This window comes from Pygocentrus nattereri, chromosome 1 (genome assembly GCF_015220715.1).
Source record: "Pygocentrus nattereri isolate fPygNat1 chromosome 1, fPygNat1.pri, whole genome shotgun sequence".
NCBI lineage: Eukaryota > Metazoa > Chordata > Actinopteri > Characiformes > Serrasalmidae > Pygocentrus > Pygocentrus nattereri.
In genome coordinates this window covers 3,154,353-3,180,148 of record NC_051211.1, presented here as the reverse complement: position 1 = coordinate 3,180,148, position 25,796 = coordinate 3,154,353, and the positions used below count along the sequence as shown (strand labels likewise).

At 40.6% G+C, this 25,796-nt stretch overlaps 1 protein-coding gene across 1 annotated transcript in view; it reads right to left on the bottom strand.

The window, feature by feature from the left end:
* Positions 1-25,796, bottom strand: part of LOC108410901 (fibrocystin-L-like) — a 91,099-nt gene that overhangs the window by 41,732 nt on the left and 23,571 nt on the right. The window contains exons 24-42 of the mRNA XM_037542682.1: positions 25,050-25,216; positions 23,085-23,220; positions 21,954-22,108; positions 20,888-21,010; positions 18,939-19,044; positions 17,217-17,324; positions 15,894-16,058; positions 15,238-15,359; positions 13,181-13,313; positions 11,419-11,611; positions 10,303-10,445; positions 9,321-9,425; positions 8,727-8,915; positions 7,399-7,569; positions 6,023-6,228; positions 4,463-5,441; positions 3,283-3,531; positions 958-1,107; positions 563-737 (exon numbers count right to left, since the gene is read on the bottom strand). Of these exons, the coding sequence (XP_037398579.1) occupies positions 563-737; positions 958-1,107; positions 3,283-3,531; positions 4,463-5,441; positions 6,023-6,228; positions 7,399-7,569; positions 8,727-8,915; positions 9,321-9,425; positions 10,303-10,445; positions 11,419-11,611; positions 13,181-13,313; positions 15,238-15,359; positions 15,894-16,058; positions 17,217-17,324; positions 18,939-19,044; positions 20,888-21,010; positions 21,954-22,108; positions 23,085-23,220; positions 25,050-25,216 (3,775 nt within the window). The remainder of the gene's footprint in view (positions 1-562; positions 738-957; positions 1,108-3,282; positions 3,532-4,462; positions 5,442-6,022; positions 6,229-7,398; positions 7,570-8,726; positions 8,916-9,320; positions 9,426-10,302; positions 10,446-11,418; positions 11,612-13,180; positions 13,314-15,237; positions 15,360-15,893; positions 16,059-17,216; positions 17,325-18,938; positions 19,045-20,887; positions 21,011-21,953; positions 22,109-23,084; positions 23,221-25,049; positions 25,217-25,796) is intronic.

Here is a 25,796-nt window from a genome sequence, read left to right as displayed (position 1 = left end):
AGGGGATTTATGGGGCTTTGAACGTGGCGTGATTGTTGGTGCCAGACGGGCTGGTCTGAGTATTTCAGAAACTGCTGATCTGCTGGGATTTTCACGCACAACCATCTCTAGGGTTTACAGAGAACGGTCCAAAAAAGAGGAAACATCCAGTGAGCGGTCAGTTGTGTGGACGAAAATGCCTTGTGATGTGAGAGGTCAGAGGAGAATGGGCAGACTGGTTCCAGATGATAGAAAGGTACCAGGAACTCAAATAACCAACCAGAATCTCTAGAATCTCTGAGGAACGTTTCCAACACCTTGTTGAAAGTGTACCATGAAGAATTAAGACAGTTCTGAAGGCAAAAGGGGGTCCAGCCTTTTACTAGCAAAAAATAAATGTACCTAATAAAGTGGCCAGTGGGTGTATGTTTCACCTGTGTGTGGTTTTGCTTCTGGCTATTTGTGAATCTCTCACACCTACAGATGCTGTTTTACAATATTGTAAATAACCAGGTTAGACTCATTTGCAAAATGCCATGAAGACATCATTTTTCCTTTTCTCCTTGCAGCAGTAAGTTCAGACCTGAAACCAGAGCCGGTGACGGTGAGCACGGTGCCTCCGGCTGTTCCTCCCCTGCGCGGCGACACATTCGTGATGACGGGAGTCAGGCTGGATTTGTAGGTGTAGCCGGCTGTAATGTTAGCTGTCCCATAACTATTCAGGACCATCACCATGCAGGCCTGCTCCATTTGAGTTCCTGCCACAGAGGACATCACAGGCCTTAAGACTCACGCATGCATGTAAACAGCCTTTATCTCAGAGCTCTTTGAGAAAAACCTTCCATCCCTCATCAAATGACCTGAGACGCAACACATTCCTGGCATGTTTCACTGTCATTAAAGATCATTCCAATGGTTAACAGAAGACTGAGGGTGATGAAGAACCCGCATGAAAACGTGACAGATCTTGATACATACCATTGTTAGATGGAACCTCACAGTACAGAGTGGTAGAGCTGGATAGGTTTGTCCTGACGCTGCATTCTTTACCGCAGATTTGAACTTTTGAGGAGTTAGGATCAAACCCGGTGCCTTGGACTGCCACCACGGCACCTCCGGCGTAGCTTCCTACAGCAAAGAGACGCTGTCTCTGTTAGTGCACAACACTAGAGATCCACTGCACTGTCAAGTGAAACCATTTTAAATAAAGGGGTTGGGATAGTGTAGTGGTTAACACTTCAATCCCCACCTGGGCAAACACCCTACACTATACCGATAAGAGTCCTTGGGCTAGACTCCTAACACCTGTGTAAAATGATCAAATTGTAAGTCGCTCTGGACAAGAGCGTCAGCCAAATGCCGTAAATGTATCTAATATGTCTTCTAATGAGATTATTGTAAGAATATCTTTTGACTGTTCAAGTTTTTTTATTTTTTACTGGTTTTAAGTAATGTTGTCTAGCAAAATTGTTTTGTTCTATTGACATAGTATCACAATCGTATGCAAAAGTTTCAACATACCCAGTCAAATTATACATTTCGTTGATCTTGAAGTAAAAGTAAGTCAGCATGTCCTCAAACTTACAACAAGTAATATAAAAAAAATGCAATGCATAATCTCTGTTTATTTATTTATAGAAAAGTCTGTGAGAAGACATTTCTTAAAACAAGCAAAATCTACCAGAGGAATAAGACAATTTTTACGTGATATAATTGCTTAAAAAATCAATAAAAATCTGTAGAAACTGATTGGATGTTCTTATAATGTTAAAACAACAGTCTCACAAGGAGAATAATTAGATATATTGAGTAAAGGTGAAAAGGTGACATGCAGAGATTCTACATTTTACATGGACATAATAAAAGCTAAATTACATTGAAGTACATACTGCATTTGTTATTATACATATATATGGGCACTCTTGGTCAAATTCCATCTTTTATTGATTTATGAATATATCTATATGAAATCAGTAAAATATCCTCTACAGAGACACACTTACATATTTTAAGTTTGTAATTATTATTATGATTTTGCACTATTTTAATAAGAAATTTTAGTGCGCAATTTCTATTTACTTTCTAAAATTGAACACGCTGGATAAGTTGGCATATTTCAATATAAACGTCTTAATATATTCATAAAATATTAGTTAATAACTTATTATAATATATTACGTATGTCTTAATATGTTAATTTTTTTCAACAAGGTTAAATTCAGCCTGCCATGGATTCCCTGTGGAGGAAGGAAGTGTTAACTTTTGTGCTTAGGAAATGATCAAAAGCAGGGGTGATCATACTTTACATTACATTAGGTACATTAGACTTTAAATAAAATGAAATAAAATACAGGTGTATAAAATAAATATAGAATATTTTGTGGCATCGGCAGTGAAGAAGAACCACAGGATGCCACAAGCTCAGCTCAAGGGAAAAGTCCTTTATCAAACGAAGCAGCAAAAGCCACCAAAAAACTGCCGAAGTAGTGGGGAAGGTCACTTTTAGCCATGGTGGACACTAAACCCACACTAACTAACCCACAGCCCCACACTATAAAACACAGTCAACACACACATTTTAAACTAACAAATGACAATTGTCCTTTAAAGAAGGGAGGACGGGGGTTGTGGCACAGCAAAGTATGCGCCCAGAGCTCCTTATCAAACACAGAGCCAGTGGCAGACATCTCAATATATTATGAATATAATGTAAATATAATAGAGGACAGAGGTGTTGACCACTATGCTATCCATTTAGTATCAGTCTTTAAACACGGACTGTAGTTCCAACATTAGGCCAATAAAACTACATTTTCCAGTTAATCAGTGAGTAAAATATCAGCCACAGACACATCACACACCCCCGGCTGAGTTTCAGCTATATAAGAGCTAACCGCAGTGTAACGTGGAGCGAGGAGGTGGACGCACGTGCTGAGATAAGCGAGATTTACTAAGGGCAAATCCAGGGTCATAGTTGAGACAGTCCAGATTCCAATAATCTACACCGAGTTCAGGATGGACAGACATAACTGAGAACTAAGAAACAAACCACAACGACAGTAAAGACAGAGTAAAGACAGACCAATACAAAGACCAGCAGAGACCAAGTGCAAACACAGGGCTCAAATACACCAGGGATAATGAGGGACAGGCGGAAACCAGGTGGCGACAATCAGGGGTGGAGTCATGAAACGAGGGGGTTGGACCAAAACAAACACACATGGGTAAACCAAAACAACACGAACACATGGACTGGACTGGGCCAATCGTGACACGCAGTCAGCTCTGAGAGCTTCTGATTACCTTCGTTAGTTGAGACCTGGGTCAGTCGCAGCTCGTAGGAGAAGCTGGACTGGCCCTGAGCGCGCCCTTTGACCTGGTGGGTCAGTGTGACTGGAAAGGTTCCTCCTGCATGTTCACCCACAGTGCACTGCACCGCTGCGTCCGTGATGGAGGACACAGTACACGGCACGCCGTCTATGTTCACTGCAACCAGGCCAGCATCTGAGCCGAAGCCAGAGCCTGAGACGGTGATCGGTGTTCCACTGGGGCCTGTAGAGCATCAGCATGAGCAGACAGTCAGTTACAGCCAGAAAAGTTCAAAAACGTAAAAATAATTAGTTTGAAAAATATGAAACCAATTTAGTTGCAGGTGAATGCAAAATAATTCTAATATGATGCTGCTACTCTACAACATCATACGTTTAAATAATAATCAAAATAATTATCAATAAGCAGTAAGAATGAAGAATATTTGATGTTTTCGGAGTGAACTTCAAAATGACTGAGAAAGCTGTAGAACATGAAGAATGAAGTTGTAATAAAATCCACAATATATATATATAGAAACATTTCTCCTGGTTTTTGTATATATATATATATATATATGTGTGTGTGTGTGTGTGTGTGTGTGTGTGTGTGTAGACTTTTTTCAGGTTCTTCAAGGGTTCTTTAAAGGAAATGGTTCTATTTGGAACCTTGAACACTCAAAGAAACATGCACATGATTAAAAGGTTCTTTGCATCATGAAAGTGCTCCTCAGACTGATGGAGAACATGCTGAACTCTAATGAAGAACGCTATGTTTATGAGTGTAGAATGAATTTCTAGTAAAATCTATATGAAACATGGAAATACATTTTTTTTTCAGGATTATTAAGTTCGGACAAAATTAAAATCCAGAATGACGTTCTATAAAATGAATTACTACAATTAAATCTTAAGAAAATGAATATCAAGAATGAAGTTCTAATAACACTAACATTCAGAATGAAGCTCTGGCAATTGTTATAAATGGATAATCATAGTACATTATTTATCATTTAGTAACGTCTGGTTCTGGTTACTTCCCAAAAACTGAAGAAAACATCTAAAAATACTGGTGTTCAGTTCACACTTGTTTCTGCATGGAATAAACTGTTATGGAAAAACGTAACGCGATTTGAACATTTTGAACAGCAGTATGTGTCAATTATCTGTCGTACCTGTTGTGGGGCTGATGCTGGTGATCTTTGGCGTCTGTTCCCGAGAGTAGTTGAAGCTCAGCGATGGGTAAATTACTCCAAACACCTGGATCTTCACCTGCACCAGCTGCTCACTGTTGGAATGTGTCAAGCACTGCACCGTGCTGGGAGTTACCTGAAGGATGGAGCAGAGGTAGATTCCCACCATCACGCTGGTGTTTCCTGCCACAAAGCCATTCCCCGTGATCATCAGCAGGGTTCCTCCGGCAAGGCTGCCTGAGGTGGGCTGCAGACTGGCCAGCGGCACACTGGTCAGTATAACATTTCCAGTCGCCAGTCCCTTGTTCCTAACAACCACCTGCAGGGAATGTGGACCTGCGGGCAAGGCGCCAACCGACACCGTGATGTTGTTGTCTGTGACGTTCGTGACCTGCAGGACGATGGTGTCAGCAAACACAGCAAGGTTCCCAAGGCTGTTACCGAAGCCGCTGCCACCAATAAAGACACTTGTTTGGTTTCCGCTAACGGAGCTGGGATAAACGGAGGAAACCTGTGGAGCCAAAGCTGCGGAATATTCATAAGAACAGTCAGAGCTGCAGGATGAACTGACCATGCCAACGCTTACTGAGACTGCTCCAGTGCGCGGCACAGGAGATGGAGATGTGTCACACAAGACCTGAGTGTAATTGCTGGATACCACAATGCATGGAACACTGGCCACTGTGACCATCCCACTGGTCAGTCCTGAGCCAGATATGGTCAGGCGTGTGCGGCCAGATGTGCTGCCTGATGATGGTGAGATTGAGTCCACCACAGGTAGAATCACCATACGGCGACTCAGCTCGCTGGGCATGGTGAGCATTGCGGCTCCCAAATTGTTGACCCGGACTCGGACGGGCAGCGGGATGCCAACGGGTGCTCCATTGTCAGAACTAAGGAGGCAGGTGATCTCAGTGGAGGTGCTGTTGGTCACAAGACATGAAGCATTTCCAACTGTAACCTGTAATAAGAAGAAAGGCTGATCAGTAACATAATGGGATCAAACAACAGCTAAACAAAGTCAGAGACCACCCTTTGTTTAATTCCCAGTCAAAACGGCCAACGTTATCCTTTCAGACCCACAGCACTGAGTGATCTTCTCACAGTGGAAGGATGGACAGAAACACCTGTGGATGTTTTCAGATCTGAAGCAGCTTGATTTTCTCCCCTTTCTCATGGAAATGGATTATCTTATGCACTTAATGGCCACTTTGATTGGAAATTAAATAAATGTCCGTCTTCTGCTCCTTTGAAAAGATAGAGGAACAGTTTGGCAAAAAATAACTGCATGCCTACATCATCCAGTACATACCTCAAACTGTGTGGAGCTGTTGAGTCATTTCTGATAGGCTTGATTATGCGTTTTCTGACACTATATGTCACAGTGTTATCTTTAATCATACTGTTTTTTAGCCCTGCTACTTAACGTTGACAGCTTCAAACGTGTGGTTCCTATCACCACCACTGTGAACAATTCTGCCTGAGTAGGTTTAAAACTTATTTCAGGTCTTAAACTTGTTCAGTCTCTGATTTTCTCCCCACCTCATTGGCACAGGAGATGCTGCTGAAGCCAGAACCCTGGAGGACGACGGGGTTGTGCACTGTGCTCTGCGAGGGAGAGATGGAGTCGACAGTGGGGCTGGCACAGGTGGAGAAACTGAAGGAGAAGCTGTCAGACGTGATGTTTGAGCCAAAGCACTCAGGGAAGGCCACACAGTCAAACGCTGACCTGCTCACACGTGCTGAACCTACAGAGACAGTTGTAAGAGTGATCAAGATGCTTTATATCTTCATAGATCATTCATAATTGCTTCTGAAGATTTTCTTTAAAACTGCAAGGAAAAGGAATAAATCAGTGAAAAATCAAATCTAATCAGTTCTCCATACACTGAGGAGGATGGTTTGAGTGCATAGAGAGTCTCCACAGATTATTACAGATTGGGAATTGCAGACATTAGTAGGTTTTGGGGTCATAATGCCTCCCAAACAACTATCAAACACCACCTATATAACCACAAGTTGTTTGGGGGGTTACCGGAAGAAAAGACTCTAGTATCAAGGACCAAGAACTTAAGCACCCACAGTTTGTCAAACGTTTCTTGAACTTTCTGTGGGGCAGAAAGTTGGTCAGATGAGACCAAAATAGAGGTTTTTGGCAACAAACACCAGAGTTTGGCTTAAACACAAAGGTAGCCATGCAGAAAAGGACCTCATCCCCACAGTGAAGTATGGTGCTGGTGGTGCTGTGTTCACTCTCAGAAATAAAGGTACTACTCTGTCACTGGGTCAGTGCCTCTCTCATCACTGGGGTGGTTCCCTCAAGGCTCAATCTCAGTCCTTTTAGTCAAGGAACATAACTGAACCATAATCCACTGAAATGATCTGTTCTAAGCTGGACTGACTCCACACACCCCGCCTCGCCTCCAGGCTTTTATTCTACTGCTCTGTTTCAAAACAGTCGGTTATGAAAAGGAACAAATACCAACTTTTCACCTGAAGGAACTGATTTAAGGAGCAAAATTGGACCTGGAATAATGGTTGTACCTTTGTAGGGGAACATTTACAGTGTTTGCACCTTGATAAATGAAAAATGTACCTGCACAGAACCTTCATTTCTAGGAGGTGGAATTTCCCCAGTTGTGGGATCAAAAAAGTATAACTTAACTTAACAAAGAGAGCCTCATGCATCTTTTACACAGTGATAGTAAACACTGTAGCACACAGAAAGCTCCAATTCTACACACTGGTACAGTTTACTATGCACAGGATTTAATTAAGTTTATAGGCCTGATTCTCAGAATGGATGACTGGTGAGATGTTCGGTTCCATAGGTATGATGTGAAATGTGAATGTTGTCTGTAACATTTTCAGATGTAGTTTTTTTTGGGAAAGTAGCCCAGTTTGATATGTATTTGTACCTGGACTCTGAAGGGCCTGAAACCCAGCTACAGTGACTTGTAGCCCACTGCTTCTCTCCTCCAGGGGCCTGACGTTCACCACGCCCTGCAGGCTCCTCTGGTTGCCTAAATCGAGGTAGCCACTGCTGTAGTAGTAAACGCCAGGAGCTGTGAATCGATAGCTGAAGAACCCTGTGGACAAAACAAGACGCACACATAAACACACACCCACGCACACATTCCAGTGAGATTCTTTGTTGCCGTGTCCTTTTGAAGTGGAGACAATGTGCCGCTTAGAGAAGCTTCAGTTGTCTTTTTTTCAGCACAAGAGATACGGCTAAACTTAGCACATCAGATAATCAGACACTTGCCAACCAGGTCTGAGCGCAGAGCTCTGAGTTGCTATGAGCATAGGCATGTAATTACAGGTGTGTAATTACTGTGAGTGCATAAAACCATCATTTACAGTAAAGACCTCCCTAAATCAGTTTCACAGAGGGGTCATCCCACCACTGAAGTGGCAAATGGTGTCTCCACTTTGAATGAAAATGAGCTCAAAATAAGAATAAAGCACAGAGAACTGATGTCTGTGTATTCTTTGTCCTGTTTGTAAATCTAACATCATCTACATACATGCGGGCTTTGAACCTAAAGTGTCAGTGGACTATGTTTTGGAAAAACTCAGATTTCATTATTACTGTCAGTGGCATTGTGGTCAGTGGCGTTACTGTCAGTTGCGTTACTGTAATTGGCATTGCGGTCAGTGGCATTGTGGTCAGTGGTGTTACTGTCAGTGGCATTACTGTAAGGGACATTACTGTCAGTTGCATTACTGTAATTGGCATTGCAGTCAGTGGCATTGTGGTCAGTGGTGTTACTGTCAGTGGCATTACTGTAAGGGACATTACTGTCAGTTGCGTTACTGTAAGTGGTATTGCAGTCAGTGGAGTTACTGTAAGTGGTGTTACTGTAATTGGCATTGCGGTCAGTGGCACTGTGGTCAGTGGCGTTACTGTCAGTGGCACTGTTCATTATAACACACTTGAATTGCATACCTATGTTTCATTTGACACTGCAGTGGTAGAATAACCTGGAAAGTTTTACATGTTCTTTGGTATTGTAAACTTAGAAACACTCGCTATTTACATCCAAATCATGTACCTCAACCCCTAAATCTGCAGATTCATTATACAGTTATTTTATTTAAGGCTCATTATTCAGTAACTCAGTAGCTACCATGATACTTTTTTGTCAGTAGTGAGAAACACAGATGGATTCTAAGCATCTAAGGGGTTAATAAGGGGCAATCTGTCGTTGACACCATGTGTAAACTGCTCTCGTCTCTGTACCAGTGGCTGTTTTGGTATTTCCGCTGTTGAAGGCCACTCCATCAAACTCAGTGCTGCTGGGACTGGCCACACTAAAGACCCTGTAGCCCAGCCCAGGAACAAAATCTGGAGCATTCCACCTCCACACCACTGTGTCCCCTACAGACACTATGACTGTGGACGGGCTCCACGCGTACCCCTGACCATAGCCTGAAAACACAAACAAACAAGATATCAATTAGCACTGTGGAAACTGTCTGCATAAATATGATGCATGAAGTTTGTTAAAGATTGATTGTGAACTAGAGAATAAAGTCAGTCTGGCCACTTTTGGGCCCAATAGTAAGACCTCAATCATGCCTGGATTGATCATTTGATTGTGATTTCAACATCTTCAGTCAGTGGCGCTTGTAATGAATCATTCAAACCATTTACTCTGAGTTTTTGCCATCTTACATAATGAATCTTTTGAGATTGAGTCTCAAATAGTGCTGACAATGAAACGTGACAAATCTCAGCTTTCATTTATGTCATTTACATACCAGAGTAAGAACTTAAGAACAGTTAGTAAGGGAAAACAGGCTTTGGGGCTGTGGGCTGTTGGTGTGAACCTACTGGGGTCGACGCCTTGGTTTGTGACGATGTACGTCTGCTCGTCTTTCTGGGTCACACACTTCAGCTGGTGGTCCCAGGCTGCGGTCACCTCACAGCGCGTCCCACCTGCAGAAAACAATCAAGCATGAGCTTAACTGACGCTGATCACTGCTGCTGTTCACACCATGGCTGTAATTAGGGTGCACAATTTAACAACATTTCATCTTCATCAGGATAAACTGTGTTATAATATGCTTTTCTGAGTGTAGCACGGATATCGTGAGTACTTAACCCTGTACTGCACGCAATATGAGGGCAATTTAAAAGCTACACTTTCTTGCATAATTATTAAATTATATAATTCTATAATTATACATCGTGATTATTAGTACTTGGCCCTGATTATTACATTCAAACATTTTTTTAAAATAATAATGTGTGTAGGGGTCTTTTTGGATTGTAAGACTATGGGAAGAAATGAGAGCCAAGTTCTCTGATATGGTACGACCTGGCTTGTGACTGGCTAAATCCATTCCGTTGTGATCATGTTGCTTCTAGGCAACAAACCTATTTCTGCACAAACCTATGCACTGCACAATGTGCCCAATAAGACAGAGTATGACCAAGAACATGCTTCGTATCGACTTACTCAAACTCTTCCCTTCATCTTTAACCCTGTTATTGTCTTAAAATATGTATAATGTTATTGTAAAGCAAGGAAAGTGAGTTTGTTGCCCTGAGGCAACATCATGCAAGAGAGGGTCAAAGCACACAGACTGTAGCTTTCAGTACAAAGACAATGTCATTAGTTCTGTTTAACTGGAGTTAGTGCAGTGAAACACTGAGCAAAAATCAAAATCTCAGAAAAATGAAATGCCTGTGATTAATATCAGAAAAGGTGATGTGCTAATTTTCCCACCACTAGCAGTAATCGCTATTCATCTTCATTAGTTACCGTAAACCTATATAGAAGTAAATAAACCTGCCATATTCGGTAGTGTACCTAGTGTAACAGTGTTGTCTGTTAAATTGGGGCTGAATCCGGAGCCGGTGATGGTCACTGTGGTGCCGCCGTACAGAGAGCCCTGCTGAGGGGAGAGGCCACTCACTTGCAAGACGTACCTGATGGTGGCGTTCACACCAGCACTGTGTTTGTGGTAAACATCAAAAGCAAAAGTACAAGTAAGTCCTTTTTATTTGTAAAGCTCTTTCGAAACAACAACAGCTGCCCAAATGCTGTGACTACATCACTGCCATAAAATAATCCTGTATCCAGTGCTTTACTGTTTATTTACTTTGTTTATTTACTTATTTACTGTTTATTTATTTATTTCATTAGAATTGTCTTCTAATTTAACGCAGCATTTGCAACGCTGATCATAGTGTCTTATTTATAGATTATAGTGTAGAATATTTGACATTTTCACATGAATTTCAGAATTTCTTAGTAGTTGGCGGTATCGCCTTTTGCTTCACAATAGCACGGATGCCACAAGTTTATAGTTTTATGATTTATTATTCTTATTTTAACTATTATTATTATTATTATTATTATTATTATTATTATTATTATTATTATTGCACCACTGCATTGTGAACTGCATAGTATTTATGTGATTTTACTACTTTTACTTCTTGTACTGCACAGTATATTTTATGGTTGTTTTAGTATATTTTACTATTTATCTTTACTTCTATTTACGCGTCTGTATAATAGTGTACGCCAATACTTTTTGCTCCTGTTTTGCTCTTTACTGAACTGCTGTGATAGAAGACTTTCTCTCTGGGACTACTAATGTGGTCTGTCTGTCTGTCTGTCTGTCTGTCTATTAAAGTAGTCGTCCTTTCCTATAGTTGTTTTAACTAAAACACCCTTTGTAGGTTTAGCAGTTATTCAAGCTATTCCTGCTGGTGTGTGAGGCTCTGTTTGTGGTTCACAGTTTATCAGCTGTCCAGTGAAATTCACACTCTGAGAGATCATCATATCTGTATTCACTTTTATGCCACTATACCTCCCACCCCTACAACAACAGCACCGAGAAATCACAATCAATATTATTTTTGTTGCACCAGGTTGATAATCAGGCTTATAATCACTGTAAAGTGTGCAGGTCTGTACCTGATTTGGGGATAGCCCCTGTTCCCCATTCCCACACTGACATCGTAGACACCAGGGGGGAGTGAGGGTAACAGACAGGTGATGTTTTCATTGGTCCAGTTCAGCACAGCACAGTCCACACCGCCAATCAGGACGGAGCTGCCGTTAGTCTGGCCCTCGAAGTTCAGTCCCTGGACGGTGAGAGTCCTCAGTCCTTTACCACAGAAGAGAAAACGCACATGGTTATTGTTAGAGAGAAGAAGGCGTTCATTCCTCAGCTCATCGTCGGCTATGAGCTCTGTAACGACCTAAAGCCCTGCTGACTGACACTTTGAATTACAGGGTTCAGAGGAAAAGGACAGGTTTCACAATTCAGGCTGTCCAAAGTGAGTTAATTACAACTAACTCCCCTGCTCAAATGTACAGACAGGGGAAAAAAAGGAAAGCCTGGAATGTTTCAGAGTGCGTCACAATGGTTTGTGGTCAGTGGACACAACACGCCAACACGAACGCTGAAGGAACACTCCCTGCGGACAAGAGTGGCGGCAAACAATAGTGCCAGACACTGGATGCACCTGTTTTGGTATCTACAATCTTGAATGGGACATCTGAAGCCTATGATTGGGGACAGAATTAACTCAAACCTCCTTTAATTGTTAGCTTTATCGAGTATCATTGCCGTAGACTCTATAATCTTTAGTTGCTACAGCTACAATGATACTTAGAACAATAGAATCGTGACGTATAGAACTAAACAGGTCAGACACTCATTTTACATATGAAAGTCTGAAGCACGCTAAGCCTGGTCTGGACTTTCATATGTAAAATTAACGTCTGCTAAAATTGGCCCAGTGTTTAGTTTCCTGGATTAGGTTAATCCTGTGATTAAGTATGGAAGAAAACTTTGTTTGAAGCCAGTGGCGATCGAAGTTCACAAACCATGTACTTGAGTTAAAGTCGAGACCCCCAAGGTAAAATATTCCTCCAGTAAAAGTAGAAGTTCCTCCCTTTAGACCTCCACTTGAGTAAAAGTACTAAAGTATTTCCCTTCAAATGTACTTAAGTATAAAGTAAAAGTACTAAAAGAGTAATTCTGGCTCTGATGTCCTGTTATCATTTTTATAACCAGACTGGCTTCATGAACTCATTTCAGGTGAAAGTCCTCCAGCGTCTCTCTTGGTAAACCAGTCTTTTAATAGAACGTCATTAATTAGTGACGCTGACGTCTATTAAAATGATCAGAAGCACAAAACACTGAAGGTAAACAGTTTCCATCAGGGAGAACCGAGTGGCTCTGAAATCACTTTTTACACACAAGCAAAGTTTCAGATTTATTTACAACTTAGTTCCAAGTTTAAGTTGAATAAAAACTGGCTTTAAACTCAGGATCACAGATGAGCTCCTTTACTATGTTGATCTGTAGGCGTCTGTTCATAAACATAAACCAGCCCAAACTCATTTACTATAAAATGAAATGGTGTTTGTAGAAATTCAGAAAAAAGCCGCGTCAGTCTCGACTGCATATGTGGACATATTTCTATATTGAGCTCTATTTACACAAAGTTAGGTTAGTTCATCATTTATGTTGAACAGACTCTCCCAAAGTTTTACGCTGCTGCGCTGACGTTGAACTGCGTGCTGCACTGGGTCGGCATGACCAACAGGTCAGAACCAGCTCTGAACATTTACTTAGTTACTGTCCACCACTGCTGAGTTTGCATATAGAAATGCCACAGCTATGAATAACCTTATTTACTGCGTTCAGTGTTTTGGTGCAGCTTACCGAACACTGTTGTTGTTTGTGGGCTGACACCAGTAATGACAGCTGTCAGGGAGGCATCATACGTGAAGGAGTCATTCGCTGTGGCCTCCATTCCTCCACTTTTCAGAGTTACTGCCTTTGCTCCTGCTGATCCCTGAGGCACAAACCAGCACTGAAAAAGTCAGCTCTACATTTTAAGTCTCATTTTCAATATTCATAAAATGTAATATTCATGAAATGTTTATTGTTCCCTCAAATGGTTAACTAAATATTGTCATCTCACACTTTAATTTAGAACTGAATTCTGTCAATTATTTGTTTAGATATAAACATCAAAAGTCATTTAGAGTGGTTTGGAAATACTCTGAGTCAGAATTGTTTACAGTGGTGGTGATAGGAACCAGACGTCTGAGGAGTTTAATGCCTCTAAAAGCTCCCTGACAAACCTTTCATACGAGAACTGGTTGTGAATTCACTGCCTGATGTCTGAGACACTGTTATAAGATGTTTTGGGACGTTTATGAGAGCGTACTGGGGAGTTTAGTGGGTGTTGCTACTATTTTACTATAATCAACAAAAACACATTAGGTTCAGTGGTGGTTTTGTTTACTAAATAAAATGACTACATTTGTGTTGCTCACACTTAAAGATGGTTCTTCAGGGGTTCTTTAGTAAAGAAAATGTTTCTATGTGGAATGATGAACAACCAAAGAACTCTTTGGATGATTAAAGGGTTCCCTGCATCATGAAAACGTTCTGCAGATTAATGGAAAATGTGCTGTAGATTCAAAAAAGGTTCCACTATTGCTAAGAGTGTAGTCATGGTTCCTGTCACCACCACTGTAAAAATAGTCGGTAAGTTTCTCTACAATTAACTCTTTCACATCAAACCACTCGGAATTACTTTGCTTACGTTGTGAAACATTAATTATGCAGAAATTTTGAAGAAGGGTGGAATTCCCCTATAAAAGTCAAGGTGGCAATATAAATAAAAGGTTCTTTGAGTGATGCCACGGATAAAGCACATTTGGCTCCCTAAAGAACCATGTCTGAAAAAGAGATTTGTGAGCATGAAGAACCTTTTATAAGTTTAAAGGACCGTCACGTGATGTAAAGCTTGTTTCTATGACTGTAGTTTTACAAGTTTTTATAGTTTTTTCTTTTAACTTTTAACGTCTTGCGGTTCTCTAAAGGACGATTCACTGGGAACCAGAAGAGGTTCTTCTATGACACTGCAGAAAGACTTTAAGAGTGTACAGTTAACTTATCACTAATATAACCAACAACAAAAACTTAGTCAAAGCTATTTGACTAAGCTATCTGACTGGGGCAGTCGTGTCAGTCCCCAGAGCCGACAGCACATGACTGAGGTGTCCTTGAGCAAGACACCTAACCCCTAACTGCTCCCTGGGCGCTGCGGATTGGGCTGCCCACCGCTCCGGGCGAGTGTGCTCACTGCCCCCTAGTGTGTGTGTGTGTGCGCTCACTAGTGTGTATGTGGTGTTTCACTTCACAGTTGGGTTAAATGCGGAGGTGAAATTTCCCCGTTGTGGGACTAATAAGGGTCACTTAATCTTAATCTGATCTTTTATTAAAAATTCAAATAAACTAGGTTTGCACAATGATACTGGACTCATGAGCAGATGTTTGCTTTGAACATCAAACCGATTTGACTGATGTTCGGACTAATATGATTAATGATATATCTACTGATCTCTGGAAGAGCAGCATGTTTAGGTGATCCTAAGTTACCACATCAAAACGTCTGCATTTCTTCATTTTACTGCATTTGTAACTTTCCAAAAACCGTATATTTCTCCATATAGATACAGTCCCAGTTCTACATTATGTAAAATATTACCGGCTCTGTATATATCACATATACATCGCAGCCAGCTGAATAATGTCACCACATACTGTAGCTATTTCATTAATAATAAACAGGGAGCTCTTAAACATGACAAACGTTATTCTATAAACATTATTACAACAATTGTTAAAGTTAAATTCACTCAGTTCATTTAATACTGTAGACTTTATAGTGTAAAAATCAGTACTAACTAGGCTCATTGACTTACAGCAGGCACTCTGCAGCTGAGCTGGTTTAAATCCACATAAATAACGTCACAGGACGTGTTCCCAATGGCGACCGCAGTGTCATAACCAAACCCATAACCAGAGACGGTAATGATCGTCCCCCCTACAGAGCGAGAGAGCATAGGAAGCAATGTGAGCTGTATGATAAGCTTATGTTGCAGTGCTGCACAGCAGAATGACTATATAAGGCCATTAGACCATCACTGGCTGGATAGATCAAACAAACGAAACATTTCAGACCAAAATGGTTTGTTTTGGGCAAAAAGACTCAAAGGCATGTGAGCTGTTTACTCACGGGTGAACTGAGTGACTCTTGGGCTCTGCACACTTAATAGGATCTTTAATAAAAAAATGGTTCTACATAGAACCATGAACACTCAAATAACCCGTTGTCTGGTGAAAGGGTTCTTTGCATCACAAAATGTTCTGCAGATTGATGGAGAATGTGCTGTAGATGGTTCTGTAGAGATACATAGTATCTGTATGGCAAACTGTGATTTATCATTTTTTTTGCACTGTGCTGCACTGCAGTTAATTAAGCAGCTAATTATCACAATCATCAATTATCATATTAATTACAAACTTTGAACTATGTACTAATGATAATCTTAATACGGGCCCAATGTGTCCAATTTACCGGTGATGCTGCCTGCAGTGGGCTTTATGGAGGTCACTCCCAGCTGGTAGGTGAAGTTGAAGGTGTTGCCACCTGAATACCGAGCATAGCCCACAGTAGGGAAACTCACAGAAACTGGATACAGTCCAGCGCTCGCAGGGCCAACTCTACAGGTCAGTGATATACCTTAAAAACAAATACACAGAATACTTCACAACAGGAACACAACCCCCGCAGTCTGATTTAAGGTGCTGTTTGGTAGGGATACACCAAAACTGGGCGTGGGCTGGAGGTTAGGTAACTGGCCCTGTGACTGGAAGGTCACAGGTTCGATCCCCAGCACTGACAGTCTGTGACCGAGGTGTCCTTGAGCAAGACACCTAACCCCCGGGTGCCGTGGATAGGGCTGACCACCGCTCTGTTTAAGTGTGCTCACTGCCCCCTAGTGTGTGTGTATGTGGTGTTTCACTTCCCGGATGGGTTAAATGCAGAGGTGGGATTTCACTTAACTTAAATGGTTGAAAGTGACATTCATGGCTTTCGGTTGGAGAGAAAAAAATTTTGAAAATTTTTGTTGGAAAAAAAGCAAAAGATTACACAGATCTATAATGAAAAAGTCAAAATCTAATAATTAACATTTGGTTGATAAGGAACGGCACAGACACGTTCAAACAGTTTGAGCAGTTCTGAGCAGGGGATCAACAGTGAAACAGAAACATGGTCCAACATGTTCGATCTTTAGCTTACGTAGCTTTCAGTATCAGCTGATTTACTGAACTTCTTTAATGGAATTCATCTAAATAATACTGAATATCTTAGAACAATAAACCTTTTTACTTCTCATTTTGGAAGTTGTTACTGTAAACGTGTGAGTTTGTTAACTCCTGCTGGTGTGGGTTCATGGCTGTTTCTTTCCTAAATGACAAGCACTAAAGAGACTGGCATGCTAATAGCGCCAGACTGCTAGACATGAGATCCAGAGTCACGTCCAAGTGTTTGACATTGAATGTGTAGGTTAGTGTTTGATACTGGTAGGTAAGAATGGCAGATCACCTTAGATCATCACGTTGCTTGAGATATAACAGCAAGTGTCCAACTGTAATTCTGTAATAACTGAAGTCATTTTTGGGACATAGATGTTTGATATGCCACTGTTTATGTGTAAATCCGGTAAACACTAATTTATACAGAGACCTCTTATCTTGTGCTAACATTATAGACCATAATTTTATCGATACTATTGTTCTACTGATTATGTTAAATGAAACGTTGAATTAAATGCATTTCCTTTTCCACAGAAGCATGAATGAAAATTGGGGCTACTAGAAGTCCAGTAAAACTTACTGGTAACCTGCAGGACCGAGCACTGGATGTCCCCAATCTGCACTGAGGCATTTCCATCAACAAATCCAGACCCTGAGATGGTCAGAACAGTTCCCAGATCACTGGCCCCTAAAAGACATTGTCCAGCAATTGCAGTTAGAATAAGCAGCAGCACTTCAGTATCACTGTCCCTACTGGGACTGTAAAACAAGGGAGTCAGCTTTTTTATGATGTGATTGGTTTGTGATATGATGTAATTTGTGATTTGTTTGTGATATGATGTGATTTGTTTGTGATATGATGTAATTTGTTTGTGATTTGTTTGTGATAAGATGTGATTTGTTTGTGATATGATGTAATTTGTTTGTGATTTGTTTGTGATAAGATGTGATTTGTTTGTGATATGATGTAATTTGTGATTTGTTTGTGATAAGATGTGATTTGTTTGTGATTTGTTTGTGATAAGATGTGATTTGTTTGTGATTTGTTTGTGATAAGATGTGATTTGTTTGTGATTTGTTTGTGATTTGTTTGTGATAAGATGTGATTTGTTTGTGATATGATGTAATTTGTGATTTGTTTGTGATAAGATGTGATTTGTTTGTGATTTGTTTGTGATAAGATGTGATTTGTTTGTGATAAGATGTAATTTGTTTGTGATTTGTTTGTGATAAGATGTGATTTGTTTGTGATATGATGTAATTTGTGATTTGTTTGTGATAAGATGTGATTTGTTTGTGATTTGTTTGTGATAAGATGTGATTTGTTTGTGATAAGATGTGATTTGTTTGTGATTTGTTTGTGATAAGATGTGATTTGTTTGTGATTTGTTTGTGATAAGATGTGATTTGTTTGTGATAAGATGTGATTTGTTTGTGATTTGTTTGTGATAAGATGTGATTTGTTTGTGATTTGTTTGTGATAAGATGTGATTTGTTTGTGATTTGTTTGTGATTTGTTTGTGATAAGATGTGATTTGTTTGTGATATGATGTAATTTGTGATTTGTTTGTGATAAGATGTGATTTGTTTGTGATTTGTTTGTGATAAGATGTGATTTGTTTGTGATAAGATGTAATTTGTTTGTGATTTGTTTGTGATAAGATGTGATTTGTTTGTGATATGATGTAATTTGTGATTTGTTTGTGATAAGATGTGATTTGTTTGTGATTTGTTTGTGATAAGATGTGATTTGTTTGTGATAAGATGTGATTTGTTTGTGATTTGTTTGTGATAAGATGTGATTTGTTTGTGATTTGTTTGTGATAAGATGTGATTTGTTTGTGATAAGATGTGATTTGTTTGTGATTTGTTTGTGATAAGATGTAATTTGTTTGTGATTTGTTTGTGATAAGATGTGATTTGTTTGTGATATGATGTAATTTGTGATTTGTTTGTGATAAGATGTGATTTGTTTGTGATAAGATGTAATTTGTTTGTGATTTGTTTGTGATAAGATGTGATTTGTTTGTGATAAGATGTAATTTGTTTGTGATTTGTTTGTGATAAGATGTGATTTGTTTATGATATGATGTAATTTGTGATTTGTTTGTGATAAGATGTGATTTGTTTATGATATGATGTAATTTGTGATTTGTTTGTGATAAGATGTGATTTGTTTGTGATTTGTTTGTGATAAGATGTGATTTGTTTGTGATAAGATGTGATTTGTTTGTGATAAGATGTGATTTGTTTGTGATATCGTGGCTCAGTGAAAATGCATAAAGAAGTTTATGTACTGTACCTTGCGATGGGGATATCCCGGTCACGGTCGGGGTCTTAGCCTCGTTCCAGGTGAAGCCACAGTCACCTGAGCACTTAGACGGAATGCCATTGATACGAACTTCCACCTGAAAAGACATTATAATCTCATATTTATGTAGGTCTTTGCTGCAGTCTTGGTATTACTACTGTCATCAGTGTCCTAGTGTCCTGCTGTGCACGGCTGTGAGTAGAAAGGGACATTTATGTTTTTTTTGCTGTTTATTAGTTTAAAGGAATGTGTATGAGTTATTCTGTGTGTGTGTGTGTGTGGGGGGGGGGGGGGGGTTGTGTTAGAGGTTGGGGGTGGAAGCTTGTAGCTAATAATGACCTCCCTGAGAACCTAGGCCTACATCAAAGCCTCATTATTATTGTTTTATCTTTTCAAAACACACTTCTGTTATCCATTTACTCCCCTTTTCACCTTTAAGAAACACTTTTCTCAGGGCTGGGAACAACTTCATCACTGCTGTGTCTGATCCACTCATATCAGCGCAACACACACTAACACACCACCACCACGTCAGTGTTACTGCAGTGCTGAGAATGACCCACCACTCCAAGAGTACCTGCTCTGTGAGGGTCCATGGGGGTCCTGACCACTGAAGAACAGGGTAACAGAGTATCAGAGAAACAGATGGACTACAGTCTGTAACTGTAGAACTACAGAGTGCAGCTATACAGTCAGTGGAGCTGATAAAGTGGACAGTGAGCGCAGAAACAAGCAGCTGGTTTTACCGAAGCGGCCAATCGGTCGCACATAAGTGATGCTTTATTGCTAATCTGCATAAACAAATCCATAATCGCTTTAATCTGAATTCTGTTCAGAGGAAACAGCAATAAAGGGCACATTGATAGAAACCACAGTAGAACACAGAAAGCTCTGGTTCTACAAGCTGAATATGATAAACTGATCCTACTGTTGCCAATGGCGACACGCTGGAACGTAACTCCTCTGACGACACATTTCAGCGGGTGGCTCTCCTGGTTCTAGACCCTTCCGGTTCATGTTGTTACAACAAGAAATCTTTTTTTTTCTGGTGTTATTATCCAAGTACTACTATAGTTTAGAAGACTTAGCGTGTCATAAGTTAACAATCAGACTAATGCGTCAGTTTTGACAAGCAAAGTGACGTTTAATGGTTCACTCAAACTTTAATCCTCAACACACAATACGCAGGAACTCATTATACCGTCTGTCCGAAGACAGTCTGTAATTAAACGCCCCGCCCAGTCTCAAATGATGTGATGTCATAGCAACAGAGACGCAACAAGTGCCAAAAGAATAGAAATACATGCTGGCTTAGCGTCTCATCGCTGAGTAACAGGAGCAGCAAACAGTAGTGTTGTAGTCAAGATACTAAAACGGAGACGGAGACCAGATTAGGACTTTTAATTAAGGGGGGAAACCCAAACTTGCCTGTAGTTCACCGTACATTTGTTTTTATTCATTATACATGGTGTATACTCAGAAATAATAGTATATTTTATCATTTATTTTGTAAAATATGACATTTAATAATATACAGCCTAACATGTTGACTAATTAGGATTATTTTATAGTCTTAGTCCAACTTTGCGTCATACGTTCTGGAGGTAAATGATGTTCTGAGGTTCTAAAATCCAAACAGCATACAAAGATTTTTATTCTTAAATGAAAACACAACAATAATAATATTCCCATCCGTTCTCTGGAGAGGTTTTAAATTTGGGACCAAAGAACATCAATAAACAAATGATACCCAGTTAAGCCATCATGGAAAGATTAATTAGGTCCTCAACCAGCAGAACAGATTTTATGTAAACATTTAGAGAAAACAGTGTTTTATTACCCACACACACACACACACACACACACACACACACACACACACACACACACACACACACACACACACACACACACACACACACACAAGCAGAAAGTGTCACCTGTGTCTTGTTTGTTGGGAAACGCAGGAAGTCTCCCAAAATCCTTTGCTTGAAGAGCCCTCCCTGCCTCTTAACCTGCGCTGTCACTGAGGGGTTCACGCCGACTACAGAGGAATCGTTGATCTAGTAAATAACAAAAAAAAAAATTACTCAATTTATATTTAACATGCAGGAGAAATCGTCCTATTTTAACCCTTTAGATTTATTTTTAGTTCATAACTTAAATCACATCAAACCCAATTTCCCTCCCTTTTAATGCAGTATGAAAAAACTCTGATAAACTTTCACAGCATTCCATTCATTCCCAAGTTCATACCATCCTGATATGGAAACGAAGATGTTGCCGGAAACTAAGGCCCAATCCCGTTTCACCCCTCACCCCTACCACTCAGCCCTTAGCCCTCTGTTTTGCATGTTGAAGTGTAGGTCTAAGGTGTCCCGATTCTTGTTGAGATAGAGGGGGAGGGCGAAGTGTCGTGAGCGACCAAAGAAACCCACAAATGTGAAAATCTCCTTTAAAAAATTCCGATAAGCAGCGTATTGTTAGTTTAACGTCGTTTCAATGCACCATTTTTGTTTTCTTCATAACAAGCATGAAACCTTGCTAACTTTCCCGCTCCACCTTAAATCGTTCAGCAGTTTGAAGCTGAAGTATTGTTCGTCAACCCATACGTGGTTTATCTGATCAATCCTTCATTCAATTAAATCAGAAGTGCCGGTGGTGGAATTTAACAAGTCTATACAACGGAGCCAAGAAGAGATCTGGAGCCTAACCTGTGTTTCACCAGCTGCCCTTGAAGATATCAACCATGTTTTGAAGTAAAAAAGTTTCTTGTAACTTTTTACTGCGTTGTTGTTTGTTTGCATTTGTTCCAGTGAAAGTTTTGAGTTTGCTTAGTTGACTTAGACTTTAGCGCCAAAGATCTCTACTAACTACATAAATCTGGCACCAAATAATAATCAATAAACTTGATTAGATTTTTTTATACTTAAAAACTTTCCATTGTAAAATATAATTTGAGACTAATGAAGACCTTTTGAGGACCCACAGTCCCCCCGCTTTCACCTGCAGTAGGGGCTGGCTGCCTGGCATGGTGAGCCACTCAATGTTCCAGGAGTAGCCTTTGCAGTCTCCTGTCCTCGTCACGCTCAGCTGGCCCAGATCTGGAATGCCTTGCAGGGCGTACTGCAGGTCTTTGGCGCTGATGTCCACAGCTAGACCTATGACACAGACATAGACGCACTCCTTTCATCTCCACTGTTCAAATCTCTGACTTCACAAAGATTCGATTCAATTATGATTCTTTGAGAAACGATTCGATGCACCATAAAAGCTCACAAGCTTGACGTCATAACAATAGAAGAACCCTTTTTGATACTGTAAAGAACCATTCCCAAAAAGATCCTATATAGAACCATTCCCAAAAAGATCCTATATAGAGCCATTCCCAAAAAGATCCTATAGAGAGCCATTCCCAAAAAGATCCTATATAGAGCCATTCCCAAAAAGATCCTATAGAGAGCCATTCCCAAAAAGATCCTATATAGAGCCATTCCCAAAAAGATCCTATATAGACCCATTCCCAAAAGGATCCTATATAGAACCATTCCCAAAAAGATCCTATATAGAGCCATTCCCAAAAAGATCCTATATAGAGCCATTCCTAAAAAGATCCTATATAGAACCATTCCCAAAAAGATCCTATATAGAACCATTCCCAAAAAGATCCTATATAGAGCCATTCCCAAAAAGATCCTATATAGAGCCATTCCCAAAAAGATCCTATATAGAACCACATTTAGCACATTCTCCATCAATCTGAAGAACCATTTAATGAGGCAAAGAGCCCATTAATCATGCAAAGGGTTCTTTGAATGCTTGTGAACCATAAAGAGCAGAAGGAACCTTTACCAGGTGATGAGACTAATACAGTTGAGTTTAGCTGTAAAGCTTTTTTAAAGGTTTGTGCAAACAGTCTGGGTGAGCGTTGCCAGATTGTCCAGGAGCCCCTGGAATAGTATTTTACATTACTTGCTACGACAATAATTACTTACCAATTACATTTTAGTGTTTCAACTTTCATAAGAATTAACAACAACAACAATAACTGTAATAATAATAATAACTGTTACAGTCACCCCTACAATAAGCCACAGGCCATAACTCCCTGAGGGAAAACATGGGCAGTTTGCTGACCTTCCACACGCTGCCCGAAGCTCTCCACGCTGAAGGTGCCGCTGAGAGGAGGGCTGGCTCTCTGTGTGCGGGTCACATTGACGGTGGCTTTGTCCTGAACCATCACCACTGTGTCCTCAGTTAAACCACCTGACCTCTATAGGACAGGAAAAAAATTAATATGGTTCATTTATATAAATGTTCTGCTAAAAATAGCTTGTTCTAAGTTTTTCTCATAGAACACAGAAAAGCAGCAGTTAATACTGTGTCGTCTGCCACTTGCTCCGTGTTTCAGAAGGGGCTTTAGTGGTTGGTATACAAACCCATGTTGCACATGAATCCCTGCTTCATTAAAAAGGACATTTCTTTTCGCTGTTGCTAATGTTGTCTTTGTCGAACCCTTAGAACCCGAAGCCCGCAATTTGCAAAACGGTAGGTCAGTTCTAGTCTTCATAACTTCAGAATGGTTTAAGCTACAGACATGATACACATATGAGGCCATTCAGCAGACCTGACCCTAACTAGCTCACATGACATCATCAAGCTCTGACATCAGCATCAGTGAATAATTTGACTTGGAAAACCAAACAAAATCCTGATGTTATTGCTCTGATTTTTGGCCTTCATATCCTAACAAGGGGTTAAAACAGTGACAAGATTCACATATCAGATCAGTCATCAGGCTCTGCCTGACATCCTCTACATTTATATTTCTGGTATTTGGCAGATGCTCTTATCCAGAGTGACTTACAATTTGATTATTGTTACACAGGTAGGGAAAGGTGGTGTTAGGAGTCTTGCCCAAGGACGCTTATTGGTATAGTGCAGGGTGTTTGCCCAGGTGGCGATTGAACCCCAGTCTACAGCATAGAAGGCAGAGATGTTAACCACTACACTAACCAACCACCCTCTAATATCCTACAAGCCAGAGATACAGCTGGATCACTGTAAAACCTGCTATTAGCTCCCTGCTTTAGTCTTCATTTGACACCAAAAGGGTTAAGATGTGTTTTTATGTTGACTGTGTTTTATTGTGTTGGGCTGTGGGTTAGATTATGTGGGTGTAGAGGCTACCTGCGAGTGACCTGCCATGGCTAGAATGACCTTCCCTGCTAGTCTTAGGCTGGAGGTTAGGGAACTGGCTCTGTGACTAGAAGGTTGCCGGTTTGATCCCCACTGCCAACAGCACATGACTGAGGTGTCCTTGAGCAAGACACCTAACCCCCAATTGCTCCCCGGGTGCCATGGATAGGGCTGCCCACCGCTCTGTGTGTATGTATTCACTAATGTTTATGTGGTGTTTCAATTCATGGATGGGTCAAATGCGGAGGTGGAATTTCCCCGTTTGTGGGATTAAAATAGCATCACTTAACTTAGTCTTGCTGTTATTCAGTGGCCTTTTCTGCTTTGTTCAATAAAAGAGCATTTCCTTCAGCAGAAATAAAGACATGCTCTGGCTCTTCTTCACACCTGACGTCATGATAGTTATAAGAGGAACACCCTTTTTTTTGGTATTGTTTAGGTTTGCCCACTTTTTCTGTCAAAATGAGCTGCAGTATCAGTTTTGTAGTCTCTACATGTCTAGTTTTTGTCTTCTTGGTATCTCAGTGCAGAGTTCCTGTAGGATTTCTTGTAAAAATGCAATAATGTGTCATCTTATACAATTTACAGCAAAGGTTTGGGCACCCCTGACCACATACCTTCTGCTCTTTCACAAACGTCAATACACAGTTTCTTTTGATAAAGGACCCTTGAGGACCCTGTACGCCACATAGGTATCACAGACATTTTCACCCAATCAGAACGCTTCTAGTTCTGGTTCTGGCTCAGGTCTTGCTTACCTAGAATCTAAAGCTGGAATGCTGGATATGAATCTGTTGTTTTGGAAATGTCTGACTATTACTGTGTCTGGTCGTGACGTCTGATCCCACTGAGATTCACCTCACAGTTCTGTCAGTGTATAGATCTACTTTTCTTCACACTTACCTGCAGGAAGCCAACATCCATTAGAGGGAAATCAAAGGCACAGTTATACGGAGAGGCTGTGATCTGGTAACTGATAAGTGATGTGTTCCTCATCTTCTGCACAGAGATCTGCTGAAGGAAAAGACCAGAACTGGCCAGAGCAGGAGACCTTCTCTTCTGGATGGCACCTACAATATGGAGAAGTAGGACAAACGTAAATAAACCTACAAATCTATAGTTCTGCCTCATTTAAAACGCAGTCCAGGCTGAAATACTCCTTATCACTTCAATGTGACAAGGCGGAGTTAAACTCCTGTCGGCTGAATAGATGAATGTACACAGATCAGCTATAACATTATGAGCACCTTGTTGTTTCTATGCTCATTGTCCGTTTTATCAGCTCCACTTACTATATACTATATACTGTTTGGGTGGTGGGTCATTCTCAGCACTGCAGTGACACTGACGTGGTGGTGGTGTGTTAGTGTGTGTTGTGCTGGTCTGAGTGGATCAGACACAGCAGCGCTGCTGGAGTTTTTAAACAAAAATAGTCCACCAACCAAAAATATCCAGCCAGCAGCGTCCTGTGGGCAGCATCCTGTGACCACTGATGAAGGACTAGAGGACGACCAACACAAACTGTGCAGCAGCAGATGAGCTGTCGTCTCTGACTTTACATCTACAAGGTGGACCGATGAGGTAGGAGTGTCTAATAGAGTGGACAGTGAGTGGACACAGTGTTTAAAAACTCCAGCAGCACTGCTGTGT